The sequence below is a fragment of the Medicago truncatula genome, chromosome 5, assembly GCF_003473485.1.
Source record: "Medicago truncatula cultivar Jemalong A17 chromosome 5, MtrunA17r5.0-ANR, whole genome shotgun sequence".
In the NCBI taxonomy this organism is placed as follows: Eukaryota; Viridiplantae; Streptophyta; class Magnoliopsida; order Fabales; family Fabaceae; genus Medicago; species Medicago truncatula.
The window spans coordinates 25195626-25212420 of NC_053046.1; the positions used below are offsets into that span (position 1 = coordinate 25195626).

A 16795-nucleotide genomic window follows, 5' to 3' on the forward strand; every position below is an offset into this window, starting at 1 on the left:
TTCTTCAATCCTTCCTTAATCTTTCTCTGGATCCAAACCAAGCCTTAGGGTTGTAACGAGGCTAGGCTACATAGAATATTTGTTTTTCTTAAACAAATTGTCATACAATAAGAATCCTTTAGTTGATCTTCTAATTTTGAGCGAGAAGACATGTTTTCAAGGATGATGAAATCAATGTTAACTATGAACAAAAAAAGTTCTACGACTTCTCATCTTGTTGAACGCCTCCTCTTCTTATCCCTTCCGACTTGAGCCTTATGACTCTCAAACTGTCCTACAGCTAGGATGGATTGACAATTGGGAAGCCTCTGTGACCTTCACTGGCCTTGGTGAAGATCTAAACACCTTTGTTCTAAACCCTTATGAACACCTCTGCTACCATCAACACACATATGGTTAGATTTATAAAAGCATATTAATCACTAGAAAGTTTGTTGAGAGCTTGGGTCTTGTAGAAAATTGGTAGTTTAGAGAAGGCTTGCCTCTTATGGAGTTCACATACAAAAACAATTTCCATTTCAGTATATAGTTGGTGAAGAAAGTCTAAGTTGATCACAAACACAAATAAAAATGACTTAGGCACACGCACATAGATAATTTTTTTTTTAAGATAACAGTAAAAAATAATGTGACTAATTTACTTTTCTTTTAATTCTCTCCATTTATCTATGTATGTTCAAATATGTTTGATTTGAGTTTGGTGCTATACGAAGCTCTGTTTGGAAAAAAATGTAGAATTCTTTTTTGGTATGAGACTAGTATGAACTTTATTTTGGGATCAGAATTGGTACATTAGACAGTTGATAACGTAAAGTAGACACACGTGAAAATATTAGAATTTTGCGTAGTATACAGTGAAATTAGGATAGAAGCAAGGACTCTTAATAATATTGCTTATTGCTATATTTTATTTCATTACCAATCATTATAGAGTACAAAGCCATACTTGCATGGTATGTGATATTTGAAAAGGAAGAAAATTAATAACAAAATAATTCCAACAATAGGGTTCAATACAACTATTAAATTACAAATTATTTCATACTTTATTATAAATAATATTTCTTAGTTCTTGTAATCATATATAAGGACTTTATACCTCTATTTCTTTCATCATGTGCCTCTCTCTCATCATCATATTTTCATTTATAATTTTAGGTTTCACACTCAAAAAATCACCCTTGTGATCATATTCCGGTTCAGGACCATCATATTCCGGTTCGGCATATTCAGGACCATCACATAAACATATGAAATTAATACACCGTGTAATCATTGGAGGCGTACAGAAATCTTCTGGACAAGTAGTTGGATTTTCACATGGAACGGTTACTGTAATTGAAAAATAGAACATAAGATTGTTACTATGTAAGAATTAAAAAAGTAAAAGTTAGTCCCCGTGAACGGGTGTGGTTATGGTGCATAAGGAAATCCTTATGCACCCTGCATAAATTCAGAAATGGTTTTGGAGTACAACTCACAGAAACCATTTTCACAGCAAAATGATTTTGACATAATTTTATGCAGGGTGCTGGAAATCCTTATGCAGGGTGCTGGAAACCATTACGTACATCAAATGGTTTTGGAGTACAACTCACAGAAACCATTTCCACAGCAAAATGGTTTTGGCATACTTTTATGCAGGGTGCTGGAAATCCTTATGCAGGGTGCTGGAAATCATTACGTACATCGAATGGTTTTGGAGTACAACTCATAGAAACAATTTTTGGATTTATGCAAGGTGCATAAGGATTTCATTATGCACCATAACTGTGCCCCACGTGAGCTTAGCTCAATTGGCAGGGACATTGCATAATTTATGCAGAGGCCGAGGTTCGAACTCCGAACACCCAACTTCTCCACATTTTAATGTGTGAGCTCCAATCACTAGGCTCACTAGACAAAAAAAATTAAAAGAATGCAAAATGGCTTACATCCTTTGCATGTAAGAAATTGAACGAGAAATAGAGAAAGAAAGAGGATCATAATATAAATAAACTTCATAATTTTAGATAAATATTTCCTTCTTTCAACGTAAGAAATTAAAAAGAATTTTATCACTTTATAATGTAGATAGCTCAAGCTTTCTTTACGCCAAGTAAATATTTTCTACCATTTATAGAATTTTGAAACATTAAACTTCCTAAATTAAAATCATTACAAAATGGCTCTTAAATAAATTGAAGTGTTGTGTTTGCCCCTTTTACACACTTGTATAAACGTCACATAAAAAATTCCCAAATGTAAGAAGTTTTTTTTTTAACCTTTCATGATAGAAAAAGGTAAATCCCAAATGTTTTTAATAGCAAGTGTATTTTTATTTTATTTTTAATAGCAAGTGTCTCTTTATTTCTTGCAATTTATAATTTGATATATCAAGTGTCTCTTCATTTATCAAATTCCATTGTTTGTTGTGTTAGTCTATATTTCCATAAGCTTATGTTTGAGATTGACTTTGGTTTTATAACTTAACTTTTATATTAAGTTTGATTGAATAATAATAATTATGCAATTGTAAATTCCTATTCAAAGTTGAATTTTTTTTTTTTTTGGAATATATTCAAAGTTGAATTAGCTAATCACTTTTATTTACTTAGCTATCTTTGGCGCAATTGTATCATTTATGATAGTAAATTTGATTTACGAAAATCTTTTATAAAACCACGTTTCCAAATAATTTGTAAGAGGGAAACTATTCAACCCTCCTCCCTTATAGATTCGCATTATCCCTGTCATATGGACCAACAATAGTTCGAATCTTTCAAGGAATTTGAGTTTCTCAAAGTTACAAAGGACACAAGAAGCTTTCTTTTCTCCTCTATAAGCTATGGGTTTTTTCTAGTTCATCAATATCTAGGAAAATCGAAGGAATCTAGATGGAAAAAGAAATCTTGACGAAGATTACAAAAGGATCTCATATGATTGAAGGATTGAGGTGTTCACTTTATGAATTTTAGGCTCGGATCAAGTTGAAGATTATCTTTTTCTTTTCACATGAATCCCTAAGGGTCCCTAACTTAGTTTGAAAAAGATTTAAACGGTGAAACATATCAAATGAAAATATAACTAAAATCATAATGAATAAGAAATTAATTTAATCCAACAAATAAATAGAGATCAATCCTATAACTCTAATCTTAGAGGTTTAGTTACTCATTGTGATCAACATAACAAAAGAAATTAAAAGCACTCTCTGGAGAACAAAAGGAGGAAGAAACCCTTCCTTGAAGCTCTGATGCTTGACCCTTGCCTTGTACTGCCAACTTTCTGAATGAATAAAATAGTGTGCAAGGGTCTCTTTTTATAATGCATGATTACTTAGGGGTTAAGAGAGTGAAAAATATGGGTTTTCCACCTAAAACAGCTTGGAAAACAAGAAAACAACACTTCTTCCCCATGTTCAAGCACAAGGCGCATGGTTTGGTGTGCAGGGGTGCATGGGGCAATGATGGTTGTTGTCCCATGCGCAGGGGCGCATGAGGTAGCTCATCCTGCGCAAATTCAACAGTTTTCGACCCTTTTTCACGCGTTCTTCTGTCTTGCAAAACCTTGGAACTTTAAATGAACTTTCTTCACTTTCTGTTGTCTTTAAATACCTTATAAGAACCATTGAACTTCAATCTTAATATCCTTTATCCTTCACTTGGTGTTTTGTTTTGCCGATTTACATAAACTTAAAACACCTATGCATTTGCATGATTTATGATAAAAGTGAATTACAACGACTCAAATGAAAACAATACCAAAAGTTCCTCAAACCATTGACAACTCCTCTAATTGACTTCTAATTTTCCTTCAAATGCAAAGAAAATAACTAAAAAAAACATAGCAAAAAACATCATATGTTATTCCATCATCAATCCGGTTGGACCAAAGAAGATGGTCGGCTGGTTGAGATCTGTTTAGTTAATGGAGATCTAAGCTTTATTATGTCCGCCTTGAGCCTAGATCTGTTGAGTCGTCTGTCGTAGGTCCTTCTCCACTAGAGAGGGGTGGTGTACCTGCATGTTCTGCGATGCCCAAGTTAGTGAGGGTTTTAAAAGATTATGTTGCTATAGGTTGGGTATGAAGTGTCAAACCTGACCCAAGGCTGAGCATGGGTATATATAATGGTCAACTAGGGTTTAGTTGTCACCTCTGTTCCTTCCAGCTATACGCGGTGGTCGAACGTAAGCAACCCTCGATGAGACGAGGAACTCTCTCCTCGGTACGGATATGAGTAACACTCGTCTTTTGGTGAGGAACTCTCGGCCCGTATCGTGATCCAGTATGTTTTAGGATGTGTTCATCGTATCACATGCTAGTGAACTTAGGTTAGACTTGAGCTTAGACAAATTGGGCCTTGTGACAGTCTGAAACACTTACCCCCTAAGCTATAGGCTAAGAGAGTCATATTGTAGTTTTTTTTATGACCCGTCTTCATGGACAAGTACCCTGTCGAATTTTGTCATCTTAGAATTTTGAGAGCCTCACCAGGCTTTGAACGGGCTTACGAGGTTTTCGAACCTCCTAGGAGTACTTGGATAGATCTTCATCATGAATTCCTCTAGTTTCTCTCGGAGGCTTCGAGGTACCATTCTAGTTGACAATTGCTTCCCTTTGTTGAATGGGTTATGTCTAGGGGGCGTAAATGGTTGCAGGAACTTCAAATACTCGTCTCCCATATCCCGAAATCTTCTACTTTGAACCTTTCTGCAGATAGGGGTCTTTGTTGTTTCAGCCTCGTGGTTCTGTTTTGAATGTCTCCTACTTGGCTTCGTGGTTAGGGGAGTCGTTAATGATTTTGAAAAAACCAACGTCCTTATCAATTGAGTTATATTAATAGGGCAACTTGCTTTTGTTGATATAAACAAATAAAATTTGAAACCAATATAATGCATATATTCAATGGATTTTTCCACATAAAAAAGGGGTAATAGTCACTTTAGTCCCTGAATGTGTAATGATTAGTTATAATAGTCCATCAATGTATCAAAATTTTAAAATAGTATTTGATTGTGCATTTCGTTAGTAAAAATAGTCCCTGATGTTGAAATGTTTCATTAATATTAACATATTTGTCCTTCAATTTACTTATTGTCATTTCAGTCTCTATGTGAAAAGAGTTATTGTGAGCATTGAAAAATTATTTTAGCGTCAAAGACTATTTTAACTAACAGAATGCATAATCAAAAACTTTTAAAATTTGATAGGTTGAGGAACTATTGTGACTAATCACTACACATTCAGACCAAAATAATTTTTTCATATAATTTTTTTAATAATAATATTATATTAAGGGACAAATTGTGGAAAAAGAAACACTTTTCTAGTTTATCTTCTTGATTTTTTCCCCAGTTTATAAATTTAAGCGTTAATAGTGTTTTACCCCCTCTGTAATATAGGTTATTTTCGGTTTTACCCCTATAAAATATTTTTTTTGGATTTCGTCCTTATAATTTAAAGATTTTTGGTTTTGGACCTTCATGAATTTTGACGGTACAAAATCGAAGATATTACAGGGGGTAAATTGAAATTTGCTCAAATAAATAGGGGGTAAACCGAAATTTGCTCAATTTACAGGGGATGAAATTTTCCATGAAGGTCCAAAACCAAAAAATCTTCAAATTACAAGGATGAAATTTATAAAAAAAAAAAAATTACCGAAAAAAATAGGAAATGACTTAAATTACACGGATACAACAATATTAATCCTAAATTTAAACTCAACTTAAAAACGATAAAATTATGGCGAACAAAACTACGTGGCGCGTACTTGAGCACATGAATAGAGTGGTGAGAAATTGAGCTACGAAAAGAAAAGTAAAAGCATTGGTGCAGTGAATCAATGGAACTGAAACGAGTAGAGTTGGTTAGTTAGCTACTATGACATTTGCTTCCACCACAACTCTCACTCTCTCCCATCGTCGAACACCATTCCCTTACTCCAAATTTCGTTCTCCTCAACCAAACAATGTCGTTGCATTTTCTAGTTTCAGTAATCAAATTGTTTCCAAATTAAGCATTCAAAATGAAGAGCTCCAGGTTCAAACTAGGTAATTCTTTAAACTTGTTACATTCTGAAATCTGAATCAGATAGTGTTCTTACGTTGAATTGGACTCTCTTATTTTATTTTGTACTTGTAGCATGTGGAATTGGAAAGGTTATAATATTCGCTATCAATATTCTGGGAACAACGGTCCAGCATTAGTTTTGGTGCACGGTTTCGGAGCTAACAGGTCTGTCTACCTTCTTAATCTCATTATTGAATATCGGTATCTGATACAATTCCGTCTCTATTTTTGGAGTATCTCGGCTTCGTAGCTGTTAGCATAGAAGTGCTTATATAGAATATTTCTATAATGAAAAGTAAAATATAGTCAAACTATTTTATATAGAATTTTGCTAACCAGTGCTATGGGCATTAGTTAAGGAAGTAAAAGTAGACCGAAAAAACAAATTTTGCATTGAAAAAACACTTTTTCAACTTTTCAAAAGTTGAATATTCAATTTTGTAGATAATATTTCGTTTCATAATTCTTTAACCAGGGCACTTGTTAGCGTTTCCTCTTTATATAAGCTGTTTAGATTCGCTGTCTAGGAGAGCTTAGAGGAATAATCTAAAACAACCCATGGACATGTCATAAGTTGTTTTCAAAAGATCTCCCAAATAGTTTACAAGTGACTGTGTTTGAGGTAAGCTCAAATAAGTTAGTCCAAATAGTCCCAATTAATCAATGATCTATTTATGCGATGTTAGCATTCTATATTGAGTATTTATCCGGTCAAAAGTTCATGTAAATGAACACATCTATTTAACCAACCAATTGGACTCAAGTGGTTAATGAGATCCATCGGGACAAATTGTTCTGGAAAATTGAGTTTGATTTCTGGATGGAACAATTTTTTACTAGGCTTTACTTACCTCCTGACGAAACTCCAGATTACCAAGGCCCCTTTCCCTAATATGACAGGAGCATTTACTCCAAAAACAACAAAAAGAAAAATAACACATATCTATTTTCGTCCGTGAATTATGCGGATCTTTACCGGGGGGGGTAAACCTGTTTCTTTATATATATGAAATATGCAATATGCAAAAACCAGACTTTTTCTTTATTCTTGAATTTTTTCATGAATAGAGGTATCTAGAAATTTGATTAAGAAACATGTATTCATGTTCTTTCATTTCAATTAGAAAATGCAGGACACATATTAATATTATATCACATATTTATTGTAAGGGTCTTATAGCTAGGTCTGTTTGGTTCTGCAGTTATTTTGAGTGATTGAGAATACACTTCATTGCAGTGATCACTGGAGGAAAAATATTCCAGACCTAGCAAAATCCCACCGTGTATACTCTATTGATCTTATTGGATATGGATATTCAGACAAACCAAATCCTCGTCAAATTGGAGACGATTCCTTTTACACGTTTGATACATGGGCCGCACAATTAAATGAGTTTTGTCTTGATGTCGTTAAGGATGAAGCATTCTTTATATGCAATTCTATTGGAGGTAAATTCTTTTCAAGTGCATTGATATTTAATTACTGACCGGGGTATTTTAAATTATTTGATTCTCATTTCATTGTTACAAGCGAAGAGATACATTATTCTGATATTTTTCACTTTTCATTCTATTGCTAAGAATTTGCTATTATTTTTGTGCAGGAGTTGTAGGTCTTCAGGCAGCTATAACAGAACCTCAAATCTGCAAGGGAATTCTCCTGCTTAATATATCTTTGCGTATGCTTCATATAAAGAAGCAGCCTTGGTTTGCAAGACCTTTCATCAGTTCATTCCAAAGATTGCTTAGGTACAGATGAAACAGAAGTTTCATTTTATTGAACAGATTTCATGTTCAAACCTTAAGCAGGGGATTTACCATTATCAAGGTTTATGTTATAGGGATACTTCTGTTGGAAAATTCTTCTTTAAAGCTGTTGCGACAAAAGAATCTGTGAAGAACATTTTATGCCAGGTACTCTTCTAGCTCAACACTTAGCTAAACTTAATCTCTTTGAAAGTCTATATTTAAACAATGTTACAGGATGAGACTAGTAATGCATTATAATAAAATTAAATGACCTTGTTGATACTTGATATGAATTCAGGTAGTTGATTACAGAAATGGTAATATCTCCTTAAAGAAACAGTTTCACAAAATATGCCGTGTGGTGATGCTCAAAACTGAACCTGCAATAAGCAGATAAAAACTGCATACACTCTGACTGGCTGGTTTCTGGCTTACCCTCAACAGCCTCTAATCACCTTCATTCTCTCCTTGCTCTCTCAATGTCTAGCACTTGGGGAACCCTCCCTTAAAAGCTAGCTATCAAAGAGAAAAAACTAAGCCTCTTAAATACTTGCCCGAGCATCACATAATACTCGATATGAGATTTGAACACCCAATAATACCCTAGTCTCTATGATATCACCCCATAACAACAGATAACTAAACCTTTATGGTCAGCCATTCTGTAGGTTTCCCTTTCCGAGCCTTCAATAACCAGCTCTTGTACAAAGGATGGAAACTGGTCTGAATTGATATATTTACTGAATAATACTTCCGAGTTATTTATCAATTTTCTGGGAATGAGCATCCAAAAGAAGAGTTACATTAGAATTGCGAAATACTACAATATATATACAAGCAACCAGCTCCAATGCTTCCTAAACAAATGCTTCCTAGGTCCAATTAAGGCTGTGGCCCTTTCTCCTCCACCTTCCTCCAAGAATACAGGCCTATTACTAAGTCCTAACAATATCAAATACTTATGTTATAAGCAACCAGCTCCAATGTTTATCATTCTTTATATATTGACAAACAAGGATGATTTTCCCTGAAACTATACTGATTGTGAATGAATTACTTTTGTCAGTGCTATCACGACACTTCCCAAGTGACCGATGAGCTAGTGCAGCTCATCCTTAGTCCAGGGCTGGAACCTGGTGCTGTAGATGTCTTTCTTGAATTTATTTGTTACTCAGGAGGCCCTCTTCCGGAGGAACTGCTACCCCAAGTAAAGGTAAGTTTCCTCCCGCCCTACATGATGAAGTGGGAAGTTTTAATAAACTTTAATGCAACAAATGCAAATAATATGCATTATTTCTCTTATTTCAGTGTCCGGTTTTGATAGCATGGGGTGACAAGGATCCTTGGGAACCAATTGAGATGGGAAGAAATTACGGAAATTTTGATTCAGTGGAAGACTTCATTGTCCTTCCAAATGTTGGCCATTGCCCTCAGGTTCTTTCTCTCATTCCATTCGCTTGCTTTCTTTCTATAATATATGTCTCTGTGTGTGTGAAAGAGTTGATTTAGCATTTTCATGTGATGATTATTTTCCTGCGACATTCACTTTTTGTGATGTTATTGTTGTCACACGTATATGTAGCAATAGGAATTAAGGATATTAAAAGTGCAGGAACCTTGTAAGTTTCAAGGGAAATATTCTTTTGCATGACTTCAACACCAAGAAAGTAGAACAGAAGGCCATAGAACTGCATTATAGATATCATATTAACAAATGTCATACTCAAACACAACAGCAGAGTAAGAGTAGTCATCTGTGGTTAAGACATGAGTTCTACATCTTTGTAGGAGAGTGAGTGACAACAGTACATGCATATTATGGACCACACACAAAGATACTAGCCATAACTACTATATACAAACCAAAAAGGATTGGTCAAAATTGAAATGATAATGCACAAGGAACAATGATCCTCTAAATCCCAATGTATATCCCTTATTATCACCGCTACATATCTAGTCTTGCGTAGGCAGTGGGGAAAATGTCATAACCATATGTACGTTAGAAGCAATCATAATCAAAACCTGCTTCAGCGTCAACTTTTTTTTTAGGTGATGCTTCAGCGTCAACATATAAAGTCAAAGTCATCGGAACCTTTCCTCTATAGATGAACTCGTTTTCCGCTCTGTCAAACTCCCAATTAACACATTCATAATATTCAACATCAATTTGACAAGAAGGGAGATCTGAATCAGTTCTTAGGGAGAGAGTGCTTTTGGCAGAAGCTAATGTTTCCTCTAATCTACATGTCTATTTATACGAGCTGTTTTGGGTATTGATCAATTTATCTATGATCAACATGAACTTATTCATGCACCAATCACACATCAGTGATGGCTCAGGGACAAAAGGGAAGGTAGAGAAAATAGAGAAACACTCTAATATTCTCAAAGAAAAGTTATATTACTTGAATGATTCAATGCTTATCCAAAACACTAGGTGGTGGGCCTTATTTATACTACTCTAGGAAGGCTCTCCATTACCAACTAGAAATATCTAGAAACAAAGAAAAGTCTAGAGATATGGATACTCTAGTACATAAGCCTAGAAGGATCTAGAAAAGTTAAGACTTCCCTAGTGTTTATTTAGTAGTGTCTAGTAGCTTCCTTATTATTCCCTAGTATTCTAGAGACTTCTATATTATTCTTTAGTCTTCTAGAGACTTCCACATTATTCCCTAGTATTCTAGAGTCTTCCATATTATTCTTCACCATTCTCTATCAAGTGATTCTTATGTTCAACTATGAACTTGAGTTAGGAATGTCAACAGGAATTTAAGTCTGTTAGAAAATATTGGATGAAAGTGAGGCTCTTTGAGCTAAGGATGGTTCCTTTACATTCTGTAATCTAATTAACTAGTATTGAGTTGGCTTTCTAATTAACTGAATGCACCAACATTTGTCTGGGAATTTAATTGTCTAACTATAGTCTTGACTTTCTTAGCATCAACTTAATGCTTTCCTAAGCCAATAGGTGAATATATAATTGCATTGCCCTCGCCTTGCAATGAGTTCCAGTCATCCAGTGTTTGTAGAAAGAGTCAAGCATCTTCCAAAAAGGGTTAACATGTAGAAGGCTCCCACCATGACTATTTCAAAGTGTTCGCAATAGAATTCTACCACAAATATACTAGCTTCATGACCTTTCAATCCTTGTCATTGGTTAATAAGAAACAATCAATAGTCATTAACGTGACAGCCACCCAGTGGTTATGGACCTATCAGATTTGAGTAATAATTACTGATGGTAAATATTACACATTTGACCAAGTACTTAATGATCTCTACCGGCCGTTCTAAAAAGAGTAATTAAAACTGCTCTAGTGTGTCCCGACAGGCTTGTCTGACCTGTATCACCCTCAAGATGGTTGATATCTTAGATCTATCTTTGGGTCAGGTTGGTTTAGTTGCAAACTTGCAGCACAGAAACATACCTTGCACTATTTGTAAACGTTCCTCTAAAACGTTCTGTGATATTCCCCTCAGAAGTCATTCCTTTCATGCACATCCCTATATTCTAGTTACATCTTCCAGCCCTACCATGTCATACAGATAGTGGAGTTCAGCCGAAAATGACCACGATGTCACTAGGTTCAATCTGTCATCTATATACGGAGGACTTATATGCTCTCATAGTTACATCCATTGTTCTATACTATTATTTTAAGACCAAAAATGACTTGATTGTTTAAGTGTTGAACAGGTACTTACCCTATCTGTCTACTGATTTTTGTTGTGCACAACAACAATTCATCTATTTGTAGAAAAAACTCTGAAGTCATCCTATTTTGACTATGAGAATAATCACATAATTACCAGAGTGCCTCTTATACCAATCAGATATAAGTGACCGTTCAAATTAAAAGTGGTTTTAACTTGGATAAAACTATACATCTTTTTCATTTCTTATACCAGAAATGTCCATTGATAGTGAATTAAGATTCAATATTGCTCCATAATGATGGTTTACATAAATATATCATTTTTCTTCAATGTTTGTTTTGGTATGTTTATTTTCTTTCTCTCATTTCTATCTTTATGTTAGAACCTATTGCAACATTAAGTGGTCATATCTAATCAAATGAATAACTCTATTTTGTTTGCAATAATCTTCTTACTTTGTTAACTGTCCACTTCATGAAGGATGAAGCACCTCAGCTTGTGAACCCACTTGTGGAGTCATTTGTGGCACGGCATGCCAAATCTTCATCTCTTACCCCATCAGTTGATTGATTCCCTGTCTGTCACTTTATTGATCCTGCCGGGCACATTGAAATCGTGTACATTTCTTCATTTGCTTCCACCAAGAGTGGGTTTTTTACTTTTGTATAGTATATACATTATGAATTTTCTTTCCATCGAAAGATTCATTTTGGAAGGAAAAGTAAGGAAGTAGCTACATCATTGTTGTCAAAGTCAGTAGAATTAAACAATTAATTTTTATATATTATATGTGTATTGTACATCATTGGTTTTGTATATTTTTTTCCTCCTAACTTTAGGACTTGATTCCTTGTACTCTTCTAGGTTATTTGATCAAAGGAATTAAGGAAACCCTCTATTCCCCAAATGCTTCCATGTCTTTCTGGGGATAGAAAAATGGATGGATTGGATGAATATGAATTTTGATCCTAATGGATGGATATTTACGTGTGTTATTCTTTTAATTTTATTTTTATCTTTTTAATGAATTCAATCTAAATAGATTTTGGTTATTACTTTTCCCACCTATGATCTTCTGAGGCACCCATTGTTTTTTCTTCCGAAAATGCCTGGAGGATTTTCGGATTATAGAATCTGATCGTTCCTGATCAAAAGGTGGCTGCCTGTGCTTCTTTAATGTGGTGGTTGAAGGTGGTGGAATACTTCAGTTGAGTGCTGGAATGGTGGGGGGGTGTGTACTTGCAAACACTCCAACGCTCAAGTCATCAGAGTTTTAGAATGAGGGTTTAGAAGTGAAAAAGATTCTACCTTGGAGGTTGCGAGGAGCCTTCTATTTATAGAGGTGGGTGAATGAAGAGCCGTTGTAATGGCACACGTGTGTCTGCCAGTTACGAAATCGAGGGAAGTATAACCGCTGGTGAGATATTCGCGGGAACGTGGGAAAGAGACGTTACAGTTCGTTTGAACTAATCTCAGTTGCTTCGTGCACCCCCCTCGCGGAGAAGGGATGTGTTGCGAGTAAACTGCCAAATGCAGCATTTGTGCTTGATTTGTTATTGGGCCTAAACAGTTTGGCCTATGTCTCTGATCGGTACATAGCAGAATTTGAATTGAGTTTTCCCCGGTTTTTTTGATGAAAAATGAGTTTTTCACCTATTCGGTGATAGTGACATTTAGAGACTAGACCTAGCTATCAAGGTGATAGTTAAGTAATATAAATCGGTAAGTGCCTCTACTTTGTGCTCTACCTTCTGTTTACAGTTTTGCATTTATTTTATCTCTACCAAGTTTTTTTTAGACTAACATGTTCTTTTAGAAAACAGTTTGTGCCAAAGGTCTTCAAAACATTATTTTATACAAGTTTATTGTTTTTTGTCTCTCTTTCGGACAGTTATACAAGTTTAGTGTTCATCACTTAATCTTTTGAAAATAACTTACATGGTCAGCGATCTTCTTAGAAGAGAGTTCCAAATTGACAACATTTTTCCTTTTTCGATCCTCTCTGATCCTTGTAGAAGATCTAGTTATTTATGACTCCTCAGCTTTGTTTTTCCGCCCTAGAAATGAAAAGAGTTAGAAAGACATGTACAAGGAAAAAACAAAATTCATATTCAAGATTCAAAAGAGGAACAACGTACCTTTGTTTTTTCCTACATTTTTCTTGCAAGGAAGTAAAAGCAGAAACCAATTCAAAGAGCAGGTTGTCTAGATTCACTTCTCCACTGCCATCAGAAAAATGCTTTTGCCACCACACAAAAAATGACTGAGTACATTCGTACGAAAGTTCAAAGTGGAAAGGTGTAAAGATTGGGAAATATTTGTTGAACTTTGACAGGATGGTTCGCCATTGAGCTTCGGTTTTCGGTTTCCTCATATCTTGTTCAAAATGATAGAATGGACAAGGACGAACCTGAACCAAACCAAAATGCCTAGCTACAAGATTAGGCTGATAACCATACACCCCGAAGAAATTTGTCGACGCATTGGGAGTAGTCCTGCTAGGAAGAAACCTGGGAGTCAAGTAAGCTTTCCAGATGGTGTTTGTCTCGTCTTCGAATCTAGCATCTTTCGCAGGGAATTCTATGATGTACCAAGATGGCCCACATGTTCTTGTCGTGAAAGGAGCAAAGGAAAGCATAAAGACATCGCAGTTTAGAAAGACATTGAAGGCCTCAGAAAACAAATCTTGGATATGCTTATTCTCTTTGTATCGAAGCATAGCAAGCCCGGTTCCTTCAAAAGGTCTGTCTTTACATGCCTCCTCAGAATCATTTGGAAGGAAAGCGCCTAGTTCAGGTCCAAAAGTGGCGAAAAGCTACGTTTGAAATAGCTAAGTCGGACCTGGGATCATTAGACTATCGACTTGCTCTCGTATATCGGTTACTCATTGGTTGAGACTTTCATACAAACAGCCTAGGAGAAGCTTGCTTAGGCAAATTTGCTTCCCCTTGTGTAGTTGGTAAGCTAAGGTTCTATAATGTTTCGCTGCTTGAATAGATCTTGTGCAGAAGACATACATAGACAACCATAAAGTTAAAAAGGCTATATGTTCTTCATCATAAACATCCTTAGCTTTGGTGTTGTGATGATCTGTGATATAGTTATCAAAGGCAGCCCTTTTGAAGTCGAAGGTTATGTTTGACTCGCAAATATCTAGATCGAAGATGTCACCTGTTGGCCTAAGACCAGTTATAGCCACGACATCTAATAATGTAGGAGCGAACATCCCACATTTTAAGTGAAGACTATTGGTCGAGATGTCCCAAAAGTGAAAAGCAGCTAACAACGTATCTTGGTAGCACCTGGAACCCTGTCTTGATAGCTGGATAAGATTCAAAATTCCAAGTTCTTTCCAGAAACTCCCTTTCTTTTTCTCAAGCTTGTTAAGCCAGACGAGATATGGCTCATTGTTCTCAAATCTGGGAGCCGCCTTAAAAACCTTAGTACCTAAAAACTTAAGGTCGTAGGGAGCGTCAGGGTTTTGAATGAAAATCAAAGGGGAATGTGTTTTATAGCAAGGAAAGATTTTCTGAACTTCCTCGGTCTCGGTTTTCTCAAATGGTCCTAGGTATGCGTGTTTTGAGTCAGAGTGAGGTATCAATACCTGGGATTTCAAGATTTGAATATTTTCTTCAGTCAGAGTTGGTTCTTCTGAAATCCATGCATTTCCAGATTGCGCTGGCAATGAAAAATTGAGCAATCCTCGTACTGACGTTGTTCAAGGCGACGAATCTTCTGTATTGTTCGCCATGATGAGGTTATCAGGAGGTTTTGTTTGTTGAAATGAGAAGTAATCTGGGTTTGAAATGCAATGTGTTCTTTCACAATAAAGGAGAAAGAAACCTAATTGCGAGTATGAGTGGGAGAATGAAGAGCAGGTAAAAAGAAATGGTTACTTTTTTATAGGACTTGATCCTTAACATGTGTCAACGACGTTGGCAGCTATTAAAATAAAGGAAAAATTGCAGATCCAAGATGTGGGACGTGGTTCACTAAGTGAGGAGTGATGACATCACTAAAAGGATGATTTTAACTACCAATCGACCAAAGAAATACACTCAGTGCAGTTAAAAAAAAAAGCACTTTGTTAGCCTATATTTTCAACAGGCCATAATAAATGTGGTCAAAGAAGTTTGACCTAAGATTCGAATAAAAGGGAAGGAGTTCGTTTCTCAAGATTTGATTGTCGAAGTGAAAGTCCAGAAGATATGATGATCAAGAGAATGATTCGACAGAATAAAGAAGACGTCGAATGGAGGTTGGCATCGAAAGGAGGAGTTGAGCAGCAGTGTCTCATCAAAGAGGCATCGTTTGAACGTGTCTGTAGCAGTTAACAACGGTTACGTCTCGAACGTGTCTGTAGGCAGTTACTTAGTATAAGTAGCATTTTTCTCTATGGAAAACAGGTCAAAATTCGCATACACACAAAACTTACACACTGAAACAATCCGCGCTTCAGGAGAAACGAGCAAACAAATTGCAAATGTATGAATCTGTGTATCACTTTTACATTCATTTTAATGCAATTCTAGTTTAACTCTTAGACTTTTTTTTTTCCTTTATCCTTTACTTGTTTAAAGCTTTTACATCGATCTATTGAAGATAATCTCGACGGATCTTACCCTGTTTTCGACGGTTATATGCATAGTTCGCTATTGATACAAGACCAACCGTAATTTCTAGGAAGACAATCAAGCACGAAATGTCTTGAGATTTGCTGGCTGACCTCGCTCGCTCTTTGTCTTAAACCAGTTCAGTAGTTTACCAAAATCCAGGGTAAACAGGTGGTGGGTTATTCAAGCAACTGACACGACATGTCCGGAAGCTTGCGGTAGTTTGGAACGGTTAGACATCTGTTTTTGGCTTGTGATACTCTCAGTTCTATTTGGTATTTAGTGTTTCATTGGTTAGGCATTTCAGCGGTTATGCCTGGTGAGATTCGACGTCAGTTTCATCATTTATTCATATGGCTGGTTTGCCTAGATTTACTAATTTGCACCTAAGGGTAATTTGGTTTGCGTCTGTTTGGGTGGTTTGGAAGGAAAGGAACAATCGTGCATTCAATAATGCGGCCTCTAGTCCTTCTACTCTCCTAGAAAATGTTAAGCTAAATTCATTCTTATGGTTGAAATCAAAACTGCCAGTTTTCAATTACAGTTATCATGATTGGTGGAAACATCATCTTTTGTATATTGGTGTCCAAGTTTTTTGTTTTGTTGATGGTGCTTCGGTTGTTTTGGCACCTTTCTTGTAAATACTTCTGGTTGTTTCACCTTTTGCACACCTTGTGCGGGCTGTTTCAACGTTGACTAATATATATCATTTTAGT

General features: G+C 35.7%; 1 protein-coding gene and 1 long non-coding RNA gene across 2 annotated transcripts; one reads left to right on the forward strand and one right to left on the reverse strand.

Annotated features, from left to right (window-relative positions):
- Positions 1-963: 963 nt before the first annotated feature.
- LOC120580600 (uncharacterized) lies at positions 964-2039 on the reverse strand. Its single transcript, XR_005646391.1, has 2 exons — positions 1572-2039; positions 964-1332 (listed from the first exon to the last, which is right to left on the reverse strand). It is a non-coding gene; the product is annotated as an uncharacterized lncRNA (long non-coding RNA).
- Positions 2040-5776: 3737 nt separating this feature from the next.
- On the forward strand, positions 5777-12470 carry LOC11415791 (pheophytinase, chloroplastic). Its single transcript, XM_003614566.4, has 8 exons — positions 5777-6035; positions 6127-6219; positions 7292-7503; positions 7659-7803; positions 7896-7968; positions 8870-9016; positions 9112-9237; positions 11947-12470. The coding sequence occupies exons 1-8, from the start codon at positions 5866-5868 to the stop codon at positions 12034-12036; spliced, it is 1056 nt and encodes a 351-aa protein (XP_003614614.1). The 5' UTR covers positions 5777-5865; the 3' UTR covers positions 12037-12470.
- The last annotated feature ends 4325 nt before the right edge of the window (positions 12471-16795 follow it).

Bases quoted from the DNA above. Each gene is read 5' to 3' on its own strand.
- LOC11415791 (XM_003614566.4), top strand. From the start codon at position 5,866: ATGACATTTGCTTCCACCACAACTCTCACTCTCTCCCATCGTCGAACA. The intron at 6,036-6,126 runs GTAATTCTTTAA...TTGTACTTGTAG, and splicing joins GAGCTCCAGGTTCAAACTAG to CATGTGGAATTGGAAAGGTT. The intron at 7,969-8,869 runs GTACTCTTCTAG...TACTTTTGTCAG, and splicing joins TGAAGAACATTTTATGCCAG to TGCTATCACGACACTTCCCA.